This window comes from Helicoverpa zea, chromosome 14 (genome assembly GCF_022581195.2).
Source record: "Helicoverpa zea isolate HzStark_Cry1AcR chromosome 14, ilHelZeax1.1, whole genome shotgun sequence".
In the NCBI taxonomy this organism is placed as follows: Eukaryota; Metazoa; Arthropoda; class Insecta; order Lepidoptera; family Noctuidae; genus Helicoverpa; species Helicoverpa zea.
In genome coordinates, this window is record NC_061465.1 from 10,581,929 (window position 1) to 10,605,518 (window position 23,590).

The 23,590-nt window shown below is 35.6% G+C and overlaps 4 protein-coding genes across 4 annotated transcripts; 1 reads left to right on the forward strand and 3 right to left on the reverse strand.

The window, feature by feature from the left end:
- Window positions 1–1,115: 1,115 nt before the first annotated feature.
- On the reverse strand, window positions 1,116–6,312 carry LOC124636517. The gene is made up of 4 exons (XM_047172634.1): window positions 6,077–6,312; window positions 4,580–4,756; window positions 2,831–2,960; window positions 1,116–1,305 (listed from the first exon to the last, which is right to left on the reverse strand). The coding sequence occupies exons 1-4, from the start codon at window positions 6,182–6,184 to the stop codon at window positions 1,199–1,201; spliced, it is 522 nt and encodes a 173-aa protein (XP_047028590.1). The 5' UTR covers window positions 6,185–6,312; the 3' UTR covers window positions 1,116–1,198.
- A 408-nt stretch (window positions 6,313–6,720) lies between these two features.
- LOC124636516 lies at window positions 6,721–11,199 on the forward strand. The gene is made up of 4 exons (XM_047172633.1): window positions 6,721–7,969; window positions 9,793–9,981; window positions 10,456–10,609; window positions 11,030–11,199. Exons 1-4 carry the CDS (start codon window positions 7,883–7,885, stop codon window positions 11,170–11,172), a joined length of 573 nt encoding a protein of 190 aa, XP_047028589.1. The 5' UTR covers window positions 6,721–7,882; the 3' UTR covers window positions 11,173–11,199.
- A 468-nt stretch (window positions 11,200–11,667) lies between these two features.
- On the reverse strand, window positions 11,668–16,246 carry LOC124636515. Its single transcript, XM_047172632.1, has 5 exons — window positions 16,125–16,246; window positions 15,574–15,756; window positions 14,444–14,632; window positions 12,245–12,464; window positions 11,668–11,956 (listed from the first exon to the last, which is right to left on the reverse strand). The coding sequence occupies exons 2-5, from the start codon at window positions 15,697–15,699 to the stop codon at window positions 11,877–11,879; spliced, it is 615 nt and encodes a 204-aa protein (XP_047028588.1). The 5' UTR covers window positions 15,700–15,756; window positions 16,125–16,246; the 3' UTR covers window positions 11,668–11,876.
- Window positions 16,247–19,540: 3,294 nt separating this feature from the next.
- LOC124636326 lies at window positions 19,541–22,396 on the reverse strand. Its single transcript, XM_047172378.1, has 5 exons — window positions 22,288–22,396; window positions 21,848–22,026; window positions 21,317–21,499; window positions 20,231–20,450; window positions 19,541–19,914 (listed from the first exon to the last, which is right to left on the reverse strand). The coding sequence occupies exons 2-5, from the start codon at window positions 21,962–21,964 to the stop codon at window positions 19,835–19,837; spliced, it is 600 nt and encodes a 199-aa protein (XP_047028334.1). The 5' UTR covers window positions 21,965–22,026; window positions 22,288–22,396; the 3' UTR covers window positions 19,541–19,834.
- Window positions 22,397–23,590: the final 1,194 nt, after the last annotated feature.

Sequence of the window (23,590 nt, forward strand, 5' to 3'; positions counted from 1 at the left end):
TTTGTTTAGTTTCGCAAGAGATACTCTCATCCAATCATCTCTCATCCCTCATCCCATCATCTCTCATCCCATCCAAATTAAATGAAGAATATATTCATCCATTTGACACTTTCATAAAGAACCGAACTAATCTATCTGCCTATCCTTTTCCAAACTATGTCGGGGTCGGCTTTCAGTCTTAACGGATGCAGCTGAGTATCAATGTTTTACATGGAATGAACATCTGACGTCCTCAACTGAGTAACCATGGGCAACCTGATACTCCTTGTAAAGACTAGTTATCAGACTTTCTGGTTTCTACCTCTGGACTACCTGCAACGTCTGCCAAAGATGTTTTAGTGACAGCCAGGACCCACCAGTTTATCGGGCCTTCCGATTCATGCAAGAACTCGTTATGGTAAGATGCTCACCCATCCAAAGACCTACTGCAAAGGACTAAACCCATTCGTGTTTATAACATTTGCCAGATTTTTTAAGATTGACTTTAAAATAAAATCTTTTACTTTCAAAATCATCTCAAGACTCAGTGTCTCCAACACCCAAAGATTGTGGCGGTTGACCAGAGTTGTAGAATTCACGTGTAATCAGCATTGGTACATGCGTTTCATTACAAACTACATTGTGTATAACGTCATGCGCCTTAATCAGTGCAGTATAGTGCACTTCCAGTAAATACTGCATAGCTACTAGATTGTGTTTACAATTCTTAAATGAAACTAGACCTAGCTGTACTAACATTTTATCTGGCGTATAATTTCTTAGAACTATTTGATTCCGTGTTTGTATCAAGACTATTTTTTATTCTGTTTTATTGTTGTGTCTAATATATTCGATTTGTCTTTGTTAATGGTAATCTTTTCTTTATTACAAAATACTTAAATATCATTTTATTTAGTGGGTTTTGAAACCCATTCTTGTCCAACGAATAAAGTGAAGTTCTCTTAAGGCCGTAAGAGATGATTCAGATTGCATTCATCACCAGACAGTTGGATCAATGCCGGAGAATTCATAAATGAGCATTTAAAAAAGTATGTCAACCTTTCTTTTGGGACTTTCCACTCATAAAAATTACTAACACGTCACTTGTAGTCATGAAAAACGAAATCTAAAAAAAGTACCAATAACTTAACATTTTATTATAAACTGTTATTCTATTTACAATGCTCCCGTCTTAATGTTTTAAGTGTTGGGTCCAAAATTACGCGCTGACCCGATGTTGCTGGTAGGCAGTGTACTGGATCTCTCGGCTGTCCTCTCTCACGTACACCACATTGTGTACCAGGAATAGCAGGTAGATGTTCAGAGCTGTGAATGAGAAAAATAGTTTATGAGTTTTTATCTTCTATATTCACCAGCTTCGAGAGTAGGTAGACAAAAATTGCTATATTTTCCGTTTTTATTTTTCCAGACATGATCTTTAAAAACTAACCAGTGAGGCTAAGATAATAGGGCTTATGTTCTTCTATCTGAATTTCCGACTGAAGAGACCAGGGGCCCGATTCTCCTAATTTTACTTAAGCAACATACGATTCACGTTGGACTCGATTCGACTGAGATCCAATCCCGACTCGATTACGATTGATTGACGGCATTCCGCTATTTTTTCTTTGAAATAAACGTTTTTATCCTTTTCTGTCATTCAATAATGAATCATTTGGCTGCAAATGATTTACGATTGCAAAATGATTGTACAGCAAACTACCGTATGGACCAAAATCACCAAAATAGCAGACCAATCGCACACTAATCAAATGTCAATCGAATACGATTGGTCTTTTATTAGTAGCAGAATGCCCGATATGGTTAAAACTGCTATTGCGATCATTTTGCGATCCGATTTCTATTCGATTTTGACATTATTAACTTAGGAGAATCGAGCCCCTGAATATTGACGGTAATGGAATACATTAGGCATCTACAGGAAAGTGCGAGAGCATATATTATTATGTTTAAAGAAAGTACCAGATGTCATAGTGGTTGTAGTTATGAGCTTCAGGGAATCAATGTACCTATGCTTCCCGTTACAATCAAAATAGCGGTCATATGACACATTACTGAATCATGATAATGACAAATCTGAGAATGCAAAACCATTGTCTACCAGTCTAGATTATTCGTATAAAACGTTATTGTTTAAAAAATAATATATGTTCAAATAGAACCGCGAAAGTAAATTGAATATCAATTTTACGTTACACTGATATCGGATTATGTTTTGAAATACAAATACTTGTAGTGTATGCTGTCGATGTGTTGAAACGTGTCCGTGAAAATGCAACCTCGTCTGATGCAACTCAAACAACGTGGTTGTTGCACAAAAGTGTTATAACTACGGAAAGTGTTATCGTCCCTGCGACCTTTAATACTATCTTGATGTTGAATTACAATGTATATTTATAATTAATAGTTGTTACATGACCCTTCATTGTAGGATGCTCATTTGTTTGGTTTCTTTGATATCATTCTATAATAATGTTATGTCTGGATTATGTTATAATCTATAAATTATGAGATAAACATGCATCAAACTAATTCATTGATCAGACCATGTATTTTTAACTTGATGAGTAAATATACATAGTTACACAGTCATTAGAGCGTGTGTGGTAAGTAATACATTTTATTTGGAGTCAGTGCAAAATGTTTTCCGCCTTCATTCCTTTCACAAATCACTTCTACGCTATTACTCACTTCTTATTCATGTCATCTCTCAAACCATCCATCCATCTTTTATTCAGTTTTTGATCTTCCTCTTACTCTCCATTCGTATCTATACTTCATCCACTTATGTCGTGTGTAAACAAAGTAGGTACTAAAACAAAGAACCTACCAACAAAGAAGATATAAATGATATTCTTCTTGTATTCCGTGTAATCGAAGAAGGGCAGATCAGCCAACAACGTGATGAGCTGTGACACCGTCGCGAAGTAGAAGTATATCTTCAGCATCAGTTTGTTCTTCTGAAATAAGGGAAAATAAAAATTCTAAATGTGTTTTTATTCAGTGCATTAAAAATAGGTAATCCAGGTTATTTTTAAATAATCTGGACTATAACCCAATACTATAATATAAAGGTATGATACCTTTTTTATTTTCTCGACGTTTTGGCCGAATTGCACCGACCGTGGCCATGGATGGATTGATGGTCGGGAATATAAAAAGGTATCTTTATGTACAGTCCGTTTAAGTCCAGATTATTAATAAATATGTGTGCCAATAGCGAAAGTTTAAAAACCTTTATCCTCAGTTATTTTAAAGATTAGCCTTATCCCATTGAGACATAAAATATGAACGGATGGCTTGGATATCTAGTCACGTAATCATGCGACAATTGCTATAACATTTGCGTCAGGCACTGGTGGGTCAGAATAGGTCAGTTCATCATTCATTGATATAAAATTACATTATTTTTCTTGAATTACTGATAGATATCAAAGCCTAGGCACCAGCCTCAGATATAGTCAATTACAAACTAGACCATTTAACTTCAAACGACCAAGTTTTAAAGTTGACAGACGCTCAAGAAAAAATATACCTTGTTTACTTTTTATAATATTAATACATAGCAAAATTGCTACGTCAAAAATTGGAATCAAGGGCGGATCCAGGGGGTAGGTCACAAGGTCATGACCCCCCCCTGGGCCAGGTCCAGGACCTAGGTTTTATTCCGAGATAATACCTAGGTAGATAGATAGATAGATAGATAGATAGATAGATAGAGGTAGAGTAGTTTTGCTGAAAAATTCGTGCTCGCAGCGCTCGCTCACTATTCTTTATTTACTCTTTATCCGTACCCAAAAGGAGGAAACAGGACCATGTTATAAAGAATCCGCTGTCCGGGTTGTCTACATGCTGTAGAACTCTCATGAACCCTTACCTCTAGTAAGACAATAGAAATTTTCACAGAAAATGTTTTACTGTTGCCGCAATAAAAAAATACAAATTACGCGCCCTTTTCTACGTACACAATACTTTTCAAAAGTTTACTTGTTATATAACAAGAAAGTGCTTTCATCTACTTTAAGTCCTCGAACTGAATAAAAATTTTCGCGCTCGCTTCGCTCGCGCTTTTTTGAATTTCGCAACAGTAAATATGTCCCAAAAATCGCGTTCGCTCAGCTCGGGCCATTTTCTACATAAAAATATTTTTTTACCTTAGTCCTTGACCTGGATACAAATTTTCGCGCTCGCTTCGCTTGTGCTTTTTTGTTTGTCACATGTGTCTAGTATTAATGCAAGAAATTGCGCTCACTCTGCTCGGGCCATTTTCTACATGAAGACACTTTTCGTAACTTTCGTAAAAATTTCGCGCTCGCTGCGCTCGCGCTTTTTATATTTGTTATACTGTGTCTCCTTTTTTATTATAACAAGTATACGCTATTATATAATATTATTTATATAAAACCAAATGTCGTCAACTTTAGCTCTATAATTAATATTTATAAATCAATAATTAATATTTTTTGTGACTTGATCACGACTGTGTGACCCCCCCCTGGCGCCGAAGCTGGATCCGCCCTTGATTGGAATGCCACAAGGTTCACCTTAAGGATTAATCACAAGCCTTCGACACACTCACCCTGTGAGCGCCGATGAGTAAGACGACTGTTAACACAATATCTGCCAGTGCTGCTGCCACTATCACGGGAAGGTGTACCGCAGGGTTACTGTACTGCATGTCTCCTCGGGGCCTGTCACTCGTCAGCTCATCTACCATCTCGTACATCAGCATTGGGAACGCTACCAAGGCTAGTGTCTGGAATTTAAAATGTTAGGAATATATCTTCATAAATTATATGACACTAGCCGTTTTCCCGCGGTTTCACCCGCGTTCCGTGGGAGCTACTGCCAGCATAAAATATAGCCTATGTTACTCGCAGATAATATAGCTTTCTAATGGTGAAAGAATATTTAAAATCGGTCCAGTAGTTTTTGAGTTTATCCATTACAACCAAACAAACAAAGTTTTCCTCTTTATAATATTAGTATAGATTTGTAGTGCAGATTCTTAATGTTTCTTGATATTATCCTACTTATATTATAAATGTGAAAGTTTGTGAGAATGTATGGATGTATGTTTGTTATTCAATCACGCAAAAACGGCTGGACCAATTTGATTGAAATTTGGTATGTAGATAGGTGATACCCTGGATTAACACATAGGCTACTTTTTATCAACACACGACGCGGGCGAAGCCGCTGGCGGAAGCTAGTTTAAAATATGTTTAGTGACTCGTTTCTGATATAAATTGTCTGAATTGATTTATGATACAATAGTTATTGTATTCAAAACGCATGATATACCCATAATTAGTTTCATTATTCTATCAATTCCTGATTCAACCAAAACAAAATAATCCTCGGAATATAAACAACTACACTTGATATGCTTTTGTTTTGCTTACATTCTTTGGAATCTAATACCTACTTGATAAACAAAAACAAACAGGTGAACTTTAGCTCTTAGAACTGCTAAAAACAGGCACTTCTCAAATTATATGTTTACCGACACACAAAAACAGTGGAGTATTTTCTGAAGAAGTTTGATCCGATCATATTACTTATAAACCAATTGATGAAACGAGTATCTATAAACAGTATGAAAAAGCAGGTTAGAATCTATTTGATCATAGCTCAAGGCCAAATAAAAAAATATATTTTTATATTGAAATGTTGTACAGAGATGATTAGAAGGAAAGCTTAAGTAAGATTTTATAAGTAAGTGTGTAGCTACTGTTTGTATTTTATTTCATTTGAATTATGTTTTTCTGACTATAGAAGAAAACAATAGTTTAGCTATGACTGGAACGATATAATTATTTAGAATTGGTTTGATTGCACGGAACGGTGAAAGGTCACATCGCAGCCTTTGTCATCAAAAATTAGATAGTCATTGTGTGGTTTACAATCTAAATAACTTTAATTTGTTATTGTGGCAATGATCAACACTTCACCATTTCATGCTTTGTCCAGAATACATATATTCTAAACACAAAGAATTATTGAGTAATCAGTTGATTTCATTGAAAAATTCAGCGACATCATCAAAAGTAATGCAGGTCAGTTCTGAACTCACCAAATCAGCATATCCAAAAACAGTGATACCAACGTATGTAGGAATACAAAAACAGCACTTTCTTACTACTGGTATTGGAGGACACTTTAATTTACACAAACTCTTCATGTTTTTCTCACTTTACATACATTTCACATCAAATCTCATCAGTGACTGGATCTGGGCTGCTCTTATCCAAAATTGCATCCTCTTAGACCGTCTTTTATAAGATACTTCCGCTACTTAAGGATATATTCATTCTTATCTGTTGGGCACGCAATTTAGCTTCCATTGCTGGGTTTGTATGATCACATTCCATTGAAGGTTGACTTATCGTGCAATGGATGTCGTGTGAAGCAATTTTGTCGGGATTGTTGCAGTTTATGTTTGTACTTTGTAGCGTGACTTTAATGAATTCCTAGGTTTAACATTATTTTGTAGAAGTTGCATAGCTAAGGCCAGACACATTACAGCGTAATGAAAAGGTTACATGACTTCTTTACAGTTTAGTAAAACAATATAGATGTCTTTTACTGAGATTTTATATTATTTATCTAACTTTGAATATAGTAGCAATACTCGGGTGTTTTATATTTTACTTTAATATCCCATAGGTAGGCTGCCTATCATTGTATGTTTGTTTTTTATATAAATAATTATCATAATATTTATTTAATAATTGAAAATGTAACTGCCTTTTAACTTGCGTATCTATCTGAAATTAACCACCCAATAAAAAACAAGAACCTACAATTAGCGCCATCTAGTTTCATAAAAGGTAACAAACTAACGTGCGTGTTCTATTTATAGATTTCCAAGTGTTGAGGATTGTAAAAAACATCGTTGTCCAGCAGACGACGTGTGCTGATACATTGATGATGATGAAGAAATATACGCTATAGTTCTTGACGTTTTTATTAGCAGCCTTTGTAGGTTGGCTAGCTATTAGAGTATGTTTAACCTCGGATCTTGAAGTCGCCAGGCGAATGATTTTGTAACAAAAGCAAAGCATTTTGATGAATAGAAAACTCTGATTAGAATGTCATCAGCCTTTTTGTCATTGGCTAATCTTCACTAAAACAAGTTTAGAGAGGCACAGGAATTATAAAAACTTTAAAGACGATTTAGTCCTTGTTATCAAACAGTCAAGAAGGATGATGATGATAACAATGAAACAAGACATGCAGAAGACATAGATTTTTGGGAGGAAGACATCATCAAGTTCTCCGGAGCGTGTCACTCGCGTCCTCCAACGCGGCTGGTAAATAAGATAATCGTAGTCTAGGGCTGACACCTAAAAGAACCTGTATAAAGCAAGCAGTTTTTAAGAAAGCGAATTCAAATATTTAGTTTGGTCCAGGTGAAAAATCAAATCTTTGTAGAAACGAATTTGCTAATCATAATCGGTATTAAATCAAATAGAATTGTATGGATGATTTTTACTCGCTTCTGTCGTGGGGGACTTTCTGCACATGATAAAGAGTAGTTAGCTTTTTTCTGTTCCTGAAATACCAACTATCTCGATGCCAAGTTCGAACCAAGCTTATTTGATTTAGCCGTTTTATTATCAATACGTAACAAAAATCCCTATTTCCATAAACGTCCATTATAATAAATAAGTGGGATTTTATTTACAAGCCCCTCCATGGCAACCATTTATGAATGCCTTTGCTCTGATACTGCCAACCCTATGTCTAGTCCTATCGTATCATTCGTCGTTCCCCACAGTGTAGTCCTAACGTTGCATTTCGTACAATCGTTACACTAAATGTTCAAGTGTAGTGTACCATGTTCAAGTGTTTGTAACTGTGATAATTAATATTAATTATGTTGATAGAAATCCCGGAGCTCAGGAGATGTTGCTTCTGCTTGCCGCTCAGACGTGGCATTCTAGTGTTTGGATATCTTAGTTTGGTTAGTGTTATATCTTTAACTTTTTAATGTACTTGATAATCATCCATTCCTACATTTTCATATTTCACAGCATTTTTTTAACTATTTAACACGAATGCCTAATTATAGTAGATTCCCAAAATTATGCATATTAATAGTCACTTGATTCAACAGATAAAACTCTGCGTGGTCAGACAGAGAGTACGTACCAATTTATACGTATAGATGTCATGCGGGAATTTGGAATCGTTGCAGGATGCTTATGCAATATAGTTGAGCGGTTACTTCTTGGTTTCATTTACATTTTTGATTGGGAAGGACAGGCGTTGAATCCCACTGGGACGCTTTTTATCGACGGTACATGCGAAAATATAAGTAGAGATATATTTGTTATATCGTCAGAGATCCGTGAGTTTATAGAAAAGCAAGTGAATTGATTTTCATCAAACATACAGTTTATGAAATTTTATCTTTTGTGCTGAATATTTTTTCGCTACCCATTGGTATATTTTCTTATATGTCCAGTGAAGAACATCTGATTGTCCAGTGCATACAGACACGACAGGCCACTTACACGCTTAATATTCACAGATTAGCATCAACATGACCTTAAACTTGTCGTGCTATTTACCTAATTACGTCGGTAATCCCATCTGTTTCTGTCTGATCTGTGAGCTCCTTATCTTGAAAACTCGTTACGAGATGAGTTATGGTTTCCTGGATATCTGTGATAAAAATAGATCTAGCTGTTTTTACATTGTATGCATCGGAAGTCAATAAATACTGCTTATTTTGGAAAAATATCTACTATCATCAATCTGTTTTGTTTGCATTTGCACCATTTAACAAAAACGATAGGCAGCCGCATGCATACTAGTCGCCTTCGTCACATCGCCGATTTGATTGACAACTGAAAATGGTGCAACTCACAGTCTCTAACAAATTGATGTTTTTGGAGATTTTTCTTCAATATAACGGGCCAAAACAACAGGACAACCGGAGGGTAAAAATTTTGTTATTGCAATCAGTCCGACCATCTTTTAAAATGCCACTTATTAAAAGGCCAAAGCTTGTAAACTGTCAATGAGAATTCCCCTGTTTTTTATACATCTCACTTCGGTCACATTCCGGTATTAGACGGGTTTTTTCAAACGATTCAAGAACTCCAATATAAATTGGAATGTCCCATGTTTTGATTGAAAACTATCATCGTTATTACTTGCTCCATGCTTGAACTGATAATTAACATTTCCTACAATAACTGTTACTGTTTGTTTACTAATAAGTTGAAGCTTCCTTGAAGTAATAAGAGATAACTTATCGGAATATTGTTCAATTCCCACGTAATTGCTAGCTGTGTGAGATGTAAACAATATGAGTTATTTCTTAATGAGATGTAAATATTTAGTTGATTGATAATGACCGTCTGCAGTCACAGTTGACTGCTTTTTGTAAGAAATTGATTAGGTATGTAACACAACCTAATAAATAAAAAAGGGGCTGTTTCCAAAATAATTTTAAACATATTTAATCAATGAACTTGTACATGATGGTATCGTAAAACTTTAGCACCAATTCTGATTAAATACAATCTTTCAAAGGTAAATCTTTAGAAATAAAGAGTGTTTGCATTTATCATCATCCTCCGAGCCTTTTTCCCAACTATGTTGGAGTCGGCTTCCACTCTAACCGGAGTGGTTTCATTTAAAGTACATATATTTTTACATGCAGCATAGAAAGTGTATGAACTAATCTTTCCATAGAGGAGAGTAAGTAGTCTTACAGCAAACCTTGTAGTTCTCACTGTGAGTCTATTACTAAAAACAATCTCCCTACATTTCCAGCTAGTGACCTGTCTCTTCGGGATCCTGCAACTGGTACTATGGCTGTTCTACCGCGATTTCGAGAGCACGTTCTCCACCACCGCGGCGTTGTACCGTGGCGTCATCATGGAAGCTCAGCTGTGTGTCATCTTCATACTGTACGCTTTGGATATCATCTTCCATGTGATTCTTATTGTTGGGGCTCATTTGGTGAGTTGTTCTGAAACTATTCATTAATGAAATTGTTTTGTTCTAGTATCAAAATCTGCTCTGTATCATGTTTTTCCTGTCTTCCAAGTCCGTATGTATTATCACTGGGACCGACTGGTTTACTGGAACGAGACAGCCAAGCATTCGTGCTACACTGTCGTGGTGTATTTTAACTTCACCCATACTCTTACAATTATCGTTATGTGAGTAGACCCAAGAGGACATGGAAAGGGGACTTCATATGAACAACCAAAAGTTGTGATAATGATGTTAAAGGCGTTAAGTCTGATTATCGGCTACGGGGGCTATTCTTTCTAAGGATATCAGTTACCTTCGCGGGAAATATCATAGTACACTAGTATTTAATTTTTCGAGGTGCTCTCTATTTCCTTGGTCTCATGCAACTACACAGTTACTATATACCCCCTAAATATAATACTTTTTAACTATAATTCCTTTCCTTACGATTTCCAGAAGCGGCGCCGTCTCCTCCGAGTTTACTACTACTACGAGCTGACCACGATGGTGGCTACCTTCATCGTGGTGGTGATCACGTACATAGACCTCGACAGATTCCCGCGGTGGAACTTCGTTGTCACTGAGTTCGCGTTGGCTTTCACTGGCTTTGGTAATGTCACTGAGTTTTATAAAAGGTTCTAGTTTTATCTACAAAGATATATTCACATATTAGTACTTCGGCTTAAGAAGTTTAAGTTAATTTAGACTTTTAGAGTTTTAAATGAGTTACCAACATGACTAAGAAAGAAAAAAAAGAGTAATCTTCAGGTAAATATCGCAAACAGCAGGGAGTAAGCTAATCAGCGATTTAAAATAAATAATAAAGCCTTCAATATCACAATTCTTAAATAGAAATTCCAAATTAGAATCCGGTAGAAGCACGAGCAGAAAAGTTTCAGAAATCCCGAACACTGATGAGGAGTCTGAACATCTTTATCTATTCCTTTTTAAGGTGAACTTAATACATGAACCACCGGCTTTAAGAGACTTCTAACAACCAACACTATTCTAATACTGCATCCCTTCACAGTGTTACAGATATACCTCCTCCTCCTGGTGAGGAGTGAGCTGAAGAAGGACCGCTACCAGGAGGGCCGGTCCAGTTACACCAACCACATCGCTGAGGTGTTCATAGACCCGCCTCTACGACGACAGTGGAGGGCTATACTGTAGTACTAATAAATCAAGGGTATATTTTAACATTTTTTTATTTATTTTCCATCGAATTCAGGGTTTCTCAAAGTTGGTTCACGAACCCATTAGGGGTCCGCAGTAGATGAGTTTGTAGAGTGTAAGCATATTATAAAATTGTGTAGTGAACTCTGCGAGACGAGTGGTAATTGTTGGGTGGCAAAGCTACAAAAAGTTTAAGAAACCCTTATATAATTCAAAGATTTTTGTATTCTTTGTAAAAAATACGTAAAAAACCTAACTATGTTTCCAACTGATATGATTGTTCAAGCTAAGCTTCGACTTTCAATAAAGAACCCTAGAAATATTCTTTCGGCAAGTTTGTAAATTAATTACAGTCAAAAGTTTTTGTTCTTTAGGTGTGGTGTATTCTCCACTATACTATAATGGGTTAACATAATCTCTCGGTTTTCAGTGTGTCAAATGTATTTATGTGTGCAATAAAGAATAATAATAGTCATATTAATTAAACAAATATTAACTTACAATAATATCGTTTATTTCATAAGAATAATCACTACTTAGTTATTATTTTAGAGAAAATAATAAATAAACTTAACTTTAATTACATTATGTGTTTACTAATAATATCAATTAATTAACTGCTAATGACTTCCATATATCAAGTTGCGAAGTGCGCAGAACTTTGTTTCATAAGTTAGCAAGATGACGATGTTGGTGGAGCACTACACCGTTGCACAGTCGTCATTATCCTCGTATCTCTTGATTAGTTTCTTCACGAAACGAATCAGCAGCATTTCCAGACCTTGAAAGAAAATAAAATTTATATGAAATGCTGAAAATACAAGTATTCAATCGCTCCATAGATATTCTGTTGCTAGCTAGCTCATTCATACTGCGTAGGTCAACACTTGAACTTATAACTTTTGTGTTTGGCCTGAACCTTTTGACTTCAACTTTACTGACTTATGTACGGCATTGTGGCTGCAAACTAGGTATAGATAAATGGGGAGAGTTGTGCCTACAAAGAAAGGGTGAGCCTTTTACGAGATTCTTGAATTGAATAAATTGTACGTATATTTGCTGTACTTACAAACATCAATAATGGCCGTAAAAAGGAAAATCTTCGTATCATCATCAATTGCGATTGCAAACATATCGAATAGGTCATCAAAATGATAAGTCAAGTAGATCTCGACGGCGAAATGTCCGTAATTATAGCCCAAAACCAAATATGAGGATACACACACTATGTATATAGCAACTGTGATAATACAGTACCGGTAATAGTGCGTGTATAGTTCTGCACTTTTCTGCAAAACAAAATAAACTTTATGAGTGGTGAAACAAGTTGAATTTTTGAATGGGATGAAGTAGTTTATGAATGTATATGTGAGGAAGATCCGTTCATTGAAATTTTTGTGGATTAAAATTAGTTAGTAAAAGAAGAGAAAAAAAACTACCCAGAGGTCCTATCATGAAAATGGATAGATCTCAGAATCGGAATTAAGACCGTCTCATATTACTACCGCATCGAATTCAAAAAGCTACTATTTTCGGCAAATTCTCACAATTAGACGAAAAAATATTAAAATTACTAAGGACAGGGTTCATAAATAAATATGGCATATTATGCCAGATACAGCACAGGATACATACAATAATGAGAGTTAATTAATGTGCTGTCTAATCATTGTTAGTGCTATTTAAACGCGTTATATCAAGGTTCTGAAAATTATGTAATTAAGAGTAATATTTTCAGCACAATGTGAGTTTTTAGCAATGCACTATTTTAGGTTTGGCAGCGTCAACCATTTGTAAATCTCGTCGCCTTCGCTCGTCTTTTGTCTCCTCCAATTTTGTATTATCGTTAGAAAATACGTGGTATTATATTCTTACTTTTTTATAGCACACTAAACAGTCGGCCGACAGTTGACCCAATGTTTGGCAATTGTTTTTAGAGAATATCTTTATCCCAATCTTTCTGGTCGGTCTGAAGTTGCCTTTGTAATGTGCATACTACCATTTATCTTCCTTATACTATTCTTTATTGCACACTTAACAATACATAATAAAAAAAAAAAAAAAAAAAAAAGACAGTTTATGTACAATGGCGAGCTTAACCCAGAATTGGGTTCTCTTACAGCCAACCTTAAAGCCATGGAGAGATATTGATAGTGGTAGGGTAGATTAAAAAGTGCACAACAAACATTGAAAACTAAACAAAAATATCAAATAACAATATACTAAACATATATATGTAGTAAAACTACACAATACATAAACATAATACATATAATATATATATATATACATACGAATATAAATATCATTCATGTCGATAAATAGTATTCCTTTACTCGTCGCTTGAATGCACCCAACGATGGGCTTTCGCGTATCGAATGTGGAAGGGAATTCCACAGTCTCACAGCACGAACAGTGAACGATCCATCATAGCGGCTCGTAGTGTGGGAAGGGACACGAAGAAGGAGAGATGAGGAAGTGCGACAAGGTTTGCCTCTCGGAACAAGAAACTCAAAACGTTCCCGAAGATATCTTGGTGAGCGAGGATTGTAGAGAAGAGAGAAAAGAAAAGAAAGAATGTGAGCATCTCGACGCCGCCGAATAGGCAACCACTTCAACCGACTTCGAAATTCCGACACGTGGTCGTACTTCCTGAGCCCGAAAATGAAGCAGATGCACAGATTCTGCAGACGTTCGAGCTTATCTAGAAGTTCCTCAGTCGCATCAAGGAAACAGACATCAGCATAATCTAAAAGTGGGAGAAGAAGCGACTGAGCGAGAGTAATTTTTGTTGAAAAAGGCAGGAACTTTTGGAGCCGTTTGAGAGACTGAAACGTGCAAAATACTTTCCTGCTTACTTCCGCAATGTGTTTACCCCAAGACAAGTGACTGTCCATTAGCACACCCAGGTTTTTGACGTGCGAAGAGTAAGTTATAGTAACATTATCGTACAAGAGCGGCGGAGGAGATTGTAACCTATTTAGAAAATATCTGCCACCAACAATGATAGCTTGAGATTTAGAAGGGTTGACTAAAAGTCCAAAGCTCTTAGCCCACTGACTTATGTTGTCAAGATCATTATTGATGGCATCAATCGTCCTAGGAAGCTCCTCAAGGTTACAATGTTGATCTTCATACTGATTTATGAGCCCAAAACAAACCATCGGCCGACTAAAAGTTTGTAGTGTGCGCATATTCTTAACCGTATTCTTACATAGTATGAACCGACTTTAAGCCTACTGAAGGAAATTAATAATAGAAGTATTACCTTAAATCCAGCCACTATGAATGTGATCAGCATACCAAATTCCACAAGTTGTGAAATAATAGCTGGTATTTCAAACACCAACATGTAAGGAGATTCGCCATAATGTGGGGATTTCTCATCTGTGAAGTATGAAGCCATCGTGGCTAGGGTCGCTATGGATATTATGGACGTCCAGAATATTGATACCAACTGTAAATTAATAAAAGGTAGGTATTTGTTAATAGTTAAATTAATATAAGTATATCAGTATGAGTCCTCGTGCTTATTTTACTCGGGGATAGTATCACTTCAGAATAGTGAATCCAATTTTCAGTAGTTTCGGGTACAAACAAAAAAATATCCCTTTCTTATTATAGGTATCGAAGAAAAGACTAGTATTTTATCGTGTTTTGTCACCGTCTTAAGGAAGTTTCTACACACACTGTAGGTGAGTATCAGGTTCAGTTTTATCAGCACTTTTATTTAAGCTGTCGAACAACTGTTACTGAACAAAAGGAAAGTATATCCTATATATCTATATTACATATCATTATATACCTATTTGTTTATTCAAATAACATGTCTGCCTTATATAATTAATTATGTTGTATTTGAAGATGTCGAAGTTTATCAATCGCAGACATAATCTGAACGTGCATATCAATATATTACTAAAGTTTAAGGTTAATTTCACTGATTTTAGTAGTTGATGTTTGTATGTTTGTAGTTGTGGTGGCCTAGTGTGCAAAGAACCAACCTCTCAAGTATGAAGGCGCGGGTTCGATTCCAGGTCAGGCAAGTACCAATGCAACTTTCCTAAGTTTGTATTTCTTTCTAAGTGTATCTTAGACACCAATGACTGTGTTTCGGGTGGCACGTTAAATTGTAGGTCAAGGCTGTCACTGAACATCCTTGGCAGTCGTTACGGCTAGTCAGAAGCCAGTACTAAGTCTGACACCAGTCTAACCAAGGGGTATTGGGTTGCCCGGGTAACTGGGTTGAGGAGGTCAGATAGGCAGTCGCTTCTTGTAAAGCACTGGTACTCAGCTGAATCCGGTTAGACTGGAAGCCGACCCCAACATAGTTGGGAAAAAGGCTCGGAGGATGATGATGTACCTACTATGTTTGTATATTGTACTATAGGTACTTACCAATCGCAACATAGCCCAAACTATTAACCAGCATCTGATATTGCAGAAAGGCGAGCCCTCGTCGACTGACTGTCTTGATTTAGTGACCTCATACATGACTGGAGGCCTTAGCTTTGGGGAATACATCTTCGAAACTTTGCTTTCAAAATCTGTTTAAATTTCTAAATGATGTGTACTTCGTTCCTGGAAAATGTTTTAGTTAGTGCTCCAAAATCCATATCCATACATAGAAACTCTAGAAATATCTGCTGAAAATTTTACTATTTTTTGTCATCTTTTAGACTCTTTCTTAGAGAAAGCTTTTGATTCAGGTAGGTTATTAGTCTTATCTAAACAGTCGTCATAGATGTTTAAGTGTTAGTGTGTTTGCAAATAGCAAATAATGACGAGGTTAACACCAATGTTATGAAAATTTAATTTTAACAATACCATTTTATTTTATCAAGATATCATATTAAAAGACAAGCACTAAGAAAAAAATGTTTAACGCACAAAAACAAAAACAAACAAGTTTTAATGATAAATGAAATAAAAAATACAAAAATATTTACCTTAACACTAAAGCGCAACTTTATCACTTGTTTAGTCAAACAAAATTAAAAACTCCAGATAGTTAACACGTCTAACTGTGACACGGGAGTAATCAACACTGCTTAATAAGTTCGCTAATTACATCGCATTTATATACATAACACTTGTTTACTATTCAGTCACAACAATTTTGTTAGCGGAGATAAAGTGCTCTTCTTGAAATTCCCAATTTAGTAACTACAAAACAAAAACATATTTTTACAAACGGGAACATGACCTAGGGATTTTCATGGGATAGTCCACTTATTATTAAAATTAAGAGCTAGTCAAAGTCAAAGGATGATTAATCATAAAAGCTGAGCGACGCTTGAAAAGGTCGGACCATGGATGGGTGACCTCGACTGACGATCTTGTCATGACGAATTCTTCCGTGTTTCAGAAGAGACTATGCTGTAGGTCCCGGTTGGTTTTTGAACATCTTCGGCAGTCGGAAGCCAAAAGTCTGAAAAAAAGTCTTACCTACCGAGGGGTTTTGGGTTGCGTTTAAGTGGGTTGAGGAGATCAGATGGACAGTCGCTCCTTGTAAAACACTGGTGCTCAACTTCATCCGATAAGACGGGAAGCCAACCCCAACATAGTTGGGAAAATGCTCGGCAGATGATGAGGCCACTTTTTATAATAATTCCTGGGAGTTGGGAAAAGGAAAGAGGTTACAACTTGGTTACATATTTTCTATATAAAAAATGCATAGGTACTTTTGAACGATTTATGAATGTTTCGATGGCTTTTACAATTGGCACTGTAGAGTATAATTTCAGTAACTTTGCTACCGTCCACAAGGAAGATGAACCGAAGGGCGTCGTCGAGAGCTACGCGACGCCGACCCTTCGTGGGCAGTAGTTCCTGTTCCTGTTACAGCCTTTTTATCGTCCTACTGCTGGGCAGTAGTAATAGTTTATAATTATTTATTTATTTATTACTTTGTAACACCATTTGTGACACCATTGGCTGTGTTTCGGATGGCACGTTAAACTGTAGGTCCCGGCTGTCATTGAACATCCTTGGCAGTCGTTACGGGTAGTCAGAAGCCAGTAAGTCTGACACCAGTCTAACCAAGGGGTATCGGGTTGCCCGGGTAACTGGGTTGAGGAGGTCAGATAGGCAGTCGCTTCTTGTAAAGCACTGGTACTCAGCTGAATCCGGTTAGACTGGAAGCCGACCCCAACATGATTGGGAAAAAGGCTCGGAGGATGATGATGATGACTTTGTAACTTATATGTATTGTTTTATATGATACATGTGAATGTGTATTTTCTACGGGTCCCAGTTGTCTGAAATAAAGGAGGTAGGTAATTGAGCCGCATAAGGCTACATTTTCCTTGAAGTACTTAATCGCTTTTCATCACTTCGTGGCACATGACTGTGTCAAAGACGAAAGTTTATTAGCATGAAGTACGAGAGCTCTTTCGTTTGTTAAGTAAGAAAAGTAGAGGAATTACTAAGTGATTTACATACCTACACATGTAGGTACAAGATTTAAACAAATTCTTAGAGATGACGTCCTATTTGCGCTATTTGTCACCAGCCTATTTGCGTCTTCAGAGATTATTCGATACCATCTATCATCTCAATAGGTTCAGCCGTTCAATCAAAAATACAGAGTAGTTTTTAATGAAAATGAAATTTAAGAGAGAGATTGCGAATATTCCGTTCGGCTTTTACTTGCTCGTGAACGTACCTACACATGCGTCTACACGTGTTTACTCACACATCGAATGCATACAAAACAATTAGTCCCAAGTTAAGCTATTTGTTATTTGCAAACATGTATTTATTCCTAGACGATAAAAGTAATTCTTTATTGAATTCAAATAATAAAAAAAATATGCAACAAATTCAGTAGGTATAAATTGGAATAAAAAAAATATATTTAATCAAATATGTGTTATATTTTGTGTGAAGTTATATTAGTGTGTGTTATATTACTGAAGTTACATTTTTGTTTTTTATTTGTGGTTTTTCATTATTTAAGCTTTAAGTTCGGGCTTGCTGTTGCTCTCTGCAAGCTTGAGGCACCACTACCTTTATTTGGACTCCATACATAGTGTACTCACATTCCTATCCTGATCTATACATTGTCTGGAATTTAAAGAAGCTCCCGAGCCAGCATTGGATTCAGCATTTTGTTTCAGTTGAGTAACTCCGAAAGTGATGTAATCACCTAATCACCCACTTATATTATACTTACGTATAGAACTAACTGTTTTCAAGCGGTTTCACCTACGCACCGAGGGAACTTCTGCCCATACCCGGATGAAATAAAACTCGTGTTTCTTGGGAATAGTGTATTTTTCTAACATCGAAAGAACTTTTCAAATCGTTGTAGTAGTTTCGGGTACAAATAAATGAACAAAAAAATGTTTCCTCTTTATTATATTTGTTAAAATATAATATAGTTTTACATAGTATAAATTAGAATAGACGATTGACAATCATACTCAGCAAAGTATTAGGAGACACAGTATTCGTACGAACAATAGAAGAACAACACTCACACACTGACACACAAACACCAGACACTCAAAACCACGCGCGCAAGCGGGACCAGCCGTCCAGAAACAGAACACACAGCAACCATCTAACACCGAACATTCGTCATCATCACAACCTAGAAGAGGAAGAAGAAGGATAAGAACAACGCAAACAAACGCATCAACTATATAATACATACACATTATATAGTAAAATAATACATACAAAATACTTATATAAAATTTAAATAAAAACGCTAGGGGGACATAGGTATCTTTTTTTCCGCGGGCTGCGGAACGGGATACCTATTAAAACCGACATATATTCGAGAAGGTGGTCAAACCTACCACAGACGAATGTAACAAATTATTGTGTGGTTTACGTGTGTCTCACTACATACACCCAACTTTATAACTCGTGCTAAGTTACATTAGATGCTTAAAGATTTTCTGACACCTTTTTTATTAATAGTAGGTTTCGTATAGCCAGATTTATGAACTTGAAATATTAAGTAGTTTTTTTCACTTCTCCGTGTTTTTTTTATTTTCAATCAATCAATCATTTTATTTATTTCTCATCATCAAGTACAAGAATATGGTAGTACACATTTCATTAAACATAGAGATTGGTGTCTGTGGTAGGTTAATCCTGTATTATAGAAAAGTTTATGTACTATCAACCAATTTCAATCGGATGTTTCTATATATTATTTGATTTCGTAGACATAATCTCGAAATTCGGCTTGCTGTGTATAGAAGGTACCTTGTTTGTTGTTTAGAAAGTTTCAATTTTTTTTCGTTAGAGTGAGTAAAGTTACATGGCTTTTGTTGATGGTTAATACTCATAAATATCTCTTTGTTTCATACATTTAGGAACAACGAAAGCGTTGGAACCAACAAAAAAATTTTGCTTGCAATAATCTTATTTATTTGATTATCATATTCCTAAAGTAGTTTTAAGTTGAAATGATAACATACATACATCGTAACTACTAATACCTAATTATTTTTGAGTGCAAATAAAAATACTTAATCTAGGTACGTATACGTACATTATCATCTAAGTACATCTTAATTTTTTTTTAATATTGGTACAATACCTAAGCTTAACATCAATATTAATTAAATAAGTACTAATGACTTTTACTTGAAGCCTAATTATATTCAGTACTCTGGTCTCAATATTATTTTCAGAAGAATTAAACAGTTTCCGCGTCGTTCTCCTCTTCGTATCTTATGACCATTTTCTTCACGAGACGAATAAGCAGAACTTCCAGCACTGAAAGAAAGAAAAAACATATTAGGTAAACAATATGAACACTTGGTAAATATCATCGTGTTAAAGTCCAGCACTCTTTTCTTGCAAGAAGTATTTATTTTAAAGAAAAGTATCTAAAATGATTAAAACTCAAACGATTGATTTAGAAACTGAAAGCCGTAAAGAGTAGGATCAATATTACAAAAATGTTGTACCTACAATATGTAAATAGGGTAAAGACAAGGACAATTCAATGAATCTGTTTAAAAAAAAATATGTGTTTTAGGCTGCACAGTTAACTACCTACTTAATACAAAGGCAAATCAAAAATACTCACAAATATCGATAGCCGAAACAACGAAGAAAGGTTTTGCTAGATCTCTGATTATGTACCCGAAGATCTGGCAAAAGTCCGCAATGTGGTATGTTAGGTACACCTCGGCGAAATAGTGGCCCGAATCATAGCCCAGTACCATTATAAGTACCACTACTGCAATATATATTCCAAATGTCACTAAACAGTACCGGTAGTAGGCGCGGTAGAGCTCCACACTTTTCTGAAAAGAAAATAAAAAATTAATATAAAAATGGTCTTGAGAAAGGAGTATCCTCCTTTTTAGGAGTTACACAGTGTAAATTATGTTTAAATATCATCGTCCTCCTGTCCCTTATCCTAGTTTATAATTGTGGTTGGCGCAGCATATCTTCTTCTATACTTCTTTGCCTTACATTATCTCACAAGTTTAATTATTTCCAGTCATATGATCTTACTAAAAATCGATTCACATATTTTTGGTGATCTACGTCTATCATCCTCTCATACACATCCACCTATACATATAAATATACTTCTATAAATATACATATACTTTTATTTTATAAAGAGAACAACCATCAAATTTGCTCAGTACGGCTAAACATAGCTGACCTAAAAGGCCTCTAGCCCACTGTAAAGCTACCATGAACTAATTTTCAGTGATAATTTAAAACCTTGACATTACCCGTTTCATTTATATCACTCAACAGCATTAACAACGATTAGAGAGGGCATTAATATTAATAAATCTTATTATACCACACTTCCTGTATCCTGTCGATTACACGAGTCATACACACTATCATGCCATATTTATTTTAGTAACTATCTATCCCGTATTTTTGTATTTTATTCTTTATAATCATACTAGCAGATTACCGCGGTTTCGCTCATGTCTCCTATTAACTGATTTTGTATAATATACAGGTGCAAATACTTTACAGCTTTCCTCGATAAATGGGCTATCTGACGCTGGAAGAATTTTTCAAATCAGTCCAGGAGTCCCTGAGATTAACACGTACAAACAAACTCTTTGGCTCTATAATATTACTACAGATATACCTCAGCCTTATAATTGTGTAGTCTAACTAACAGAGTGTAGTTTACCTTAAATCCAGCGACTATGAATGTGACGATCATCATTACTTCCACAACTTGTATAGCAATAGAAATGAATTCCTGAGGTATTAAATACTTGGTATCTATGTAATATCTTTCCTTCTTGTCTTCGTTGCCAATCGTCCAAATAGTCGACATGATTATTAAACCAGTCCATAGTAATGAGCATACCTGTAATGTAAAAAAATATTGTTTAAACAAGAAAAAGTTAGTAAAAATCACACAAAATTACAACACAGAGGAATTTCATAAAAATGTATCCTAATTTGATAAAAATATTATTAGTAGTTCAAGACTGTAGGGAAGCTAGTTTGTTTTATCATTTCTCCTCCATATACATAGGAATTAAGCTTTTAGGGGCAATCATATTGTTTTTTTTTTCAAGAAGACTGTCAAGAATCTCTCTATTTGTTATTGTTACCTACCACATAAAATCCATTTAGTAGGTTCTATATCACAAATAGAGATACAGGAGTAACTGTGTTCCAATAATGTATTGTATTATTAATTGTCACTTACCAGGCGAAGGAAACCCCATGCCAGTAAGAAGTATCTAATATTCAAACATGGGTTGCCCTCGTCAGCTGATTTGCTTTCAATGTAGGAACCTGCGGGTCTGATCTTTGGGGAATACATTTTCAAAACTTCTGTCTAAATCCGATGAGCTTGAAACAGTAACCAAATGACGGTGGTAGTCGCTGAAAAAGAAAAAATACGGTAACAAATAAAGCTACTAAAAAGACTGGGTTTTGTTTTATTTCTTCATCCGATTTAGCGTGGTTGATATTACCTAGTGCTGGATTGGAGCATTTTTTCAATTGGACTATTTATCTCAGTATGTAACTACCATTGTAAAAAAAAAAATAAGATCACTTGTGAAGAAATATGCAACAGTTAATAATTTAAAATATCCATTAAGCAAAACAATCATTCTTCACATTAAATTGAAAAAATCTTACCTTATCACAAAACCGCTTTATCACTATAAAGTAGGTATAATGTGGTATACGTCTAACTGCCACTCTGAACTAATCAGCACTGTATAATTATCTCGACAATTACATACAATTTATGTACATTATACATGTTTACTATCCAGTAACTACCATTTTTTAAAAATGGAGATAAGTAAGCTACTTGAAATTCCCGTTGCGGTGGGCTTTTTATGGGACAATCCAGACAAATATATGGTAATGGATTGCAACTTTTGAAAATTGGAAGAAAAACTTGAAACGTACCTACATATATAGAACAATAAATACTTATAGAAGAAAATTGTATGTCCTTTTTTAATTATGGCAAAAATCATAAAATGACTCAAACCGCTGTGGGTTAGCAACGGTGAGGGAGTGTCAGACTTTTACTGCCTAAAAGTCCATCATGTTCCGTCGTAGGCTGTTTATGTACCAGGGCCGCAGTTACTCTTTCGAACAATCTCGCGGCCCACATTTTATGTCCTTCTTCCTACTATTAACGGCTTATTAAAGTTAAATATCATATCTATCTTTGATATAGCCGAGTGAGGATGCTTTTCACTCAACAGATTAATTGCCATCTCTAATTTGGTGCGATTCAAACACCTTCCATTCGTATGAGAAGTATTCCTCAAGAAAACAGTTATACAGTGTGGTATTTGTTAAAAACAACTGAAATTGGTCGTTCAGTTATTTCGGCAAGTAGATCATCAAAAAGTTATATATGTCTTCTGGAACTTTTCCCTCAGAAGTTTCTATCCTTTTCTGGGTAGGTATTGCAAATACGCACTCATTCTGCAACCAGGTCTTACAAGCAGTTTGATTACGTTATAAGATCCTACCCATTACTACGTTTATGTACCTCCAAGGATACATAGGTAGTAGTTTTATGAACCTAGCCCACGCAGTAAACGTGTGCGATTGTACCGAACCTTTAAATAGGTGCTTCCTCTCACAATCTTGCAGACCAGGCTATTCTTAGCTATGTAGTGTCCTTAGAACGATGACTGCTTGACATCATTTGTTTCTGTGTTACAACTGGAATGTGAAACCCTGTCACACTGGATGTGGTAGACATATTCTATGCATTAGTCATACATGTAGATCTTTTTTGAGATGATAATGTTCAGGAGGACCATATAGCTGCAGTGGGTTGAAGAGTCAGACTTTTACTGGATAAAAGCCATCTTTGATTCTTATGAAGCCCTTTGCTCGCCGTGGTAACTCTTGCAAGCAATCTCACAGGCTCCAGTTTAACTACACATATTTATTTTAAAAACAGATATTA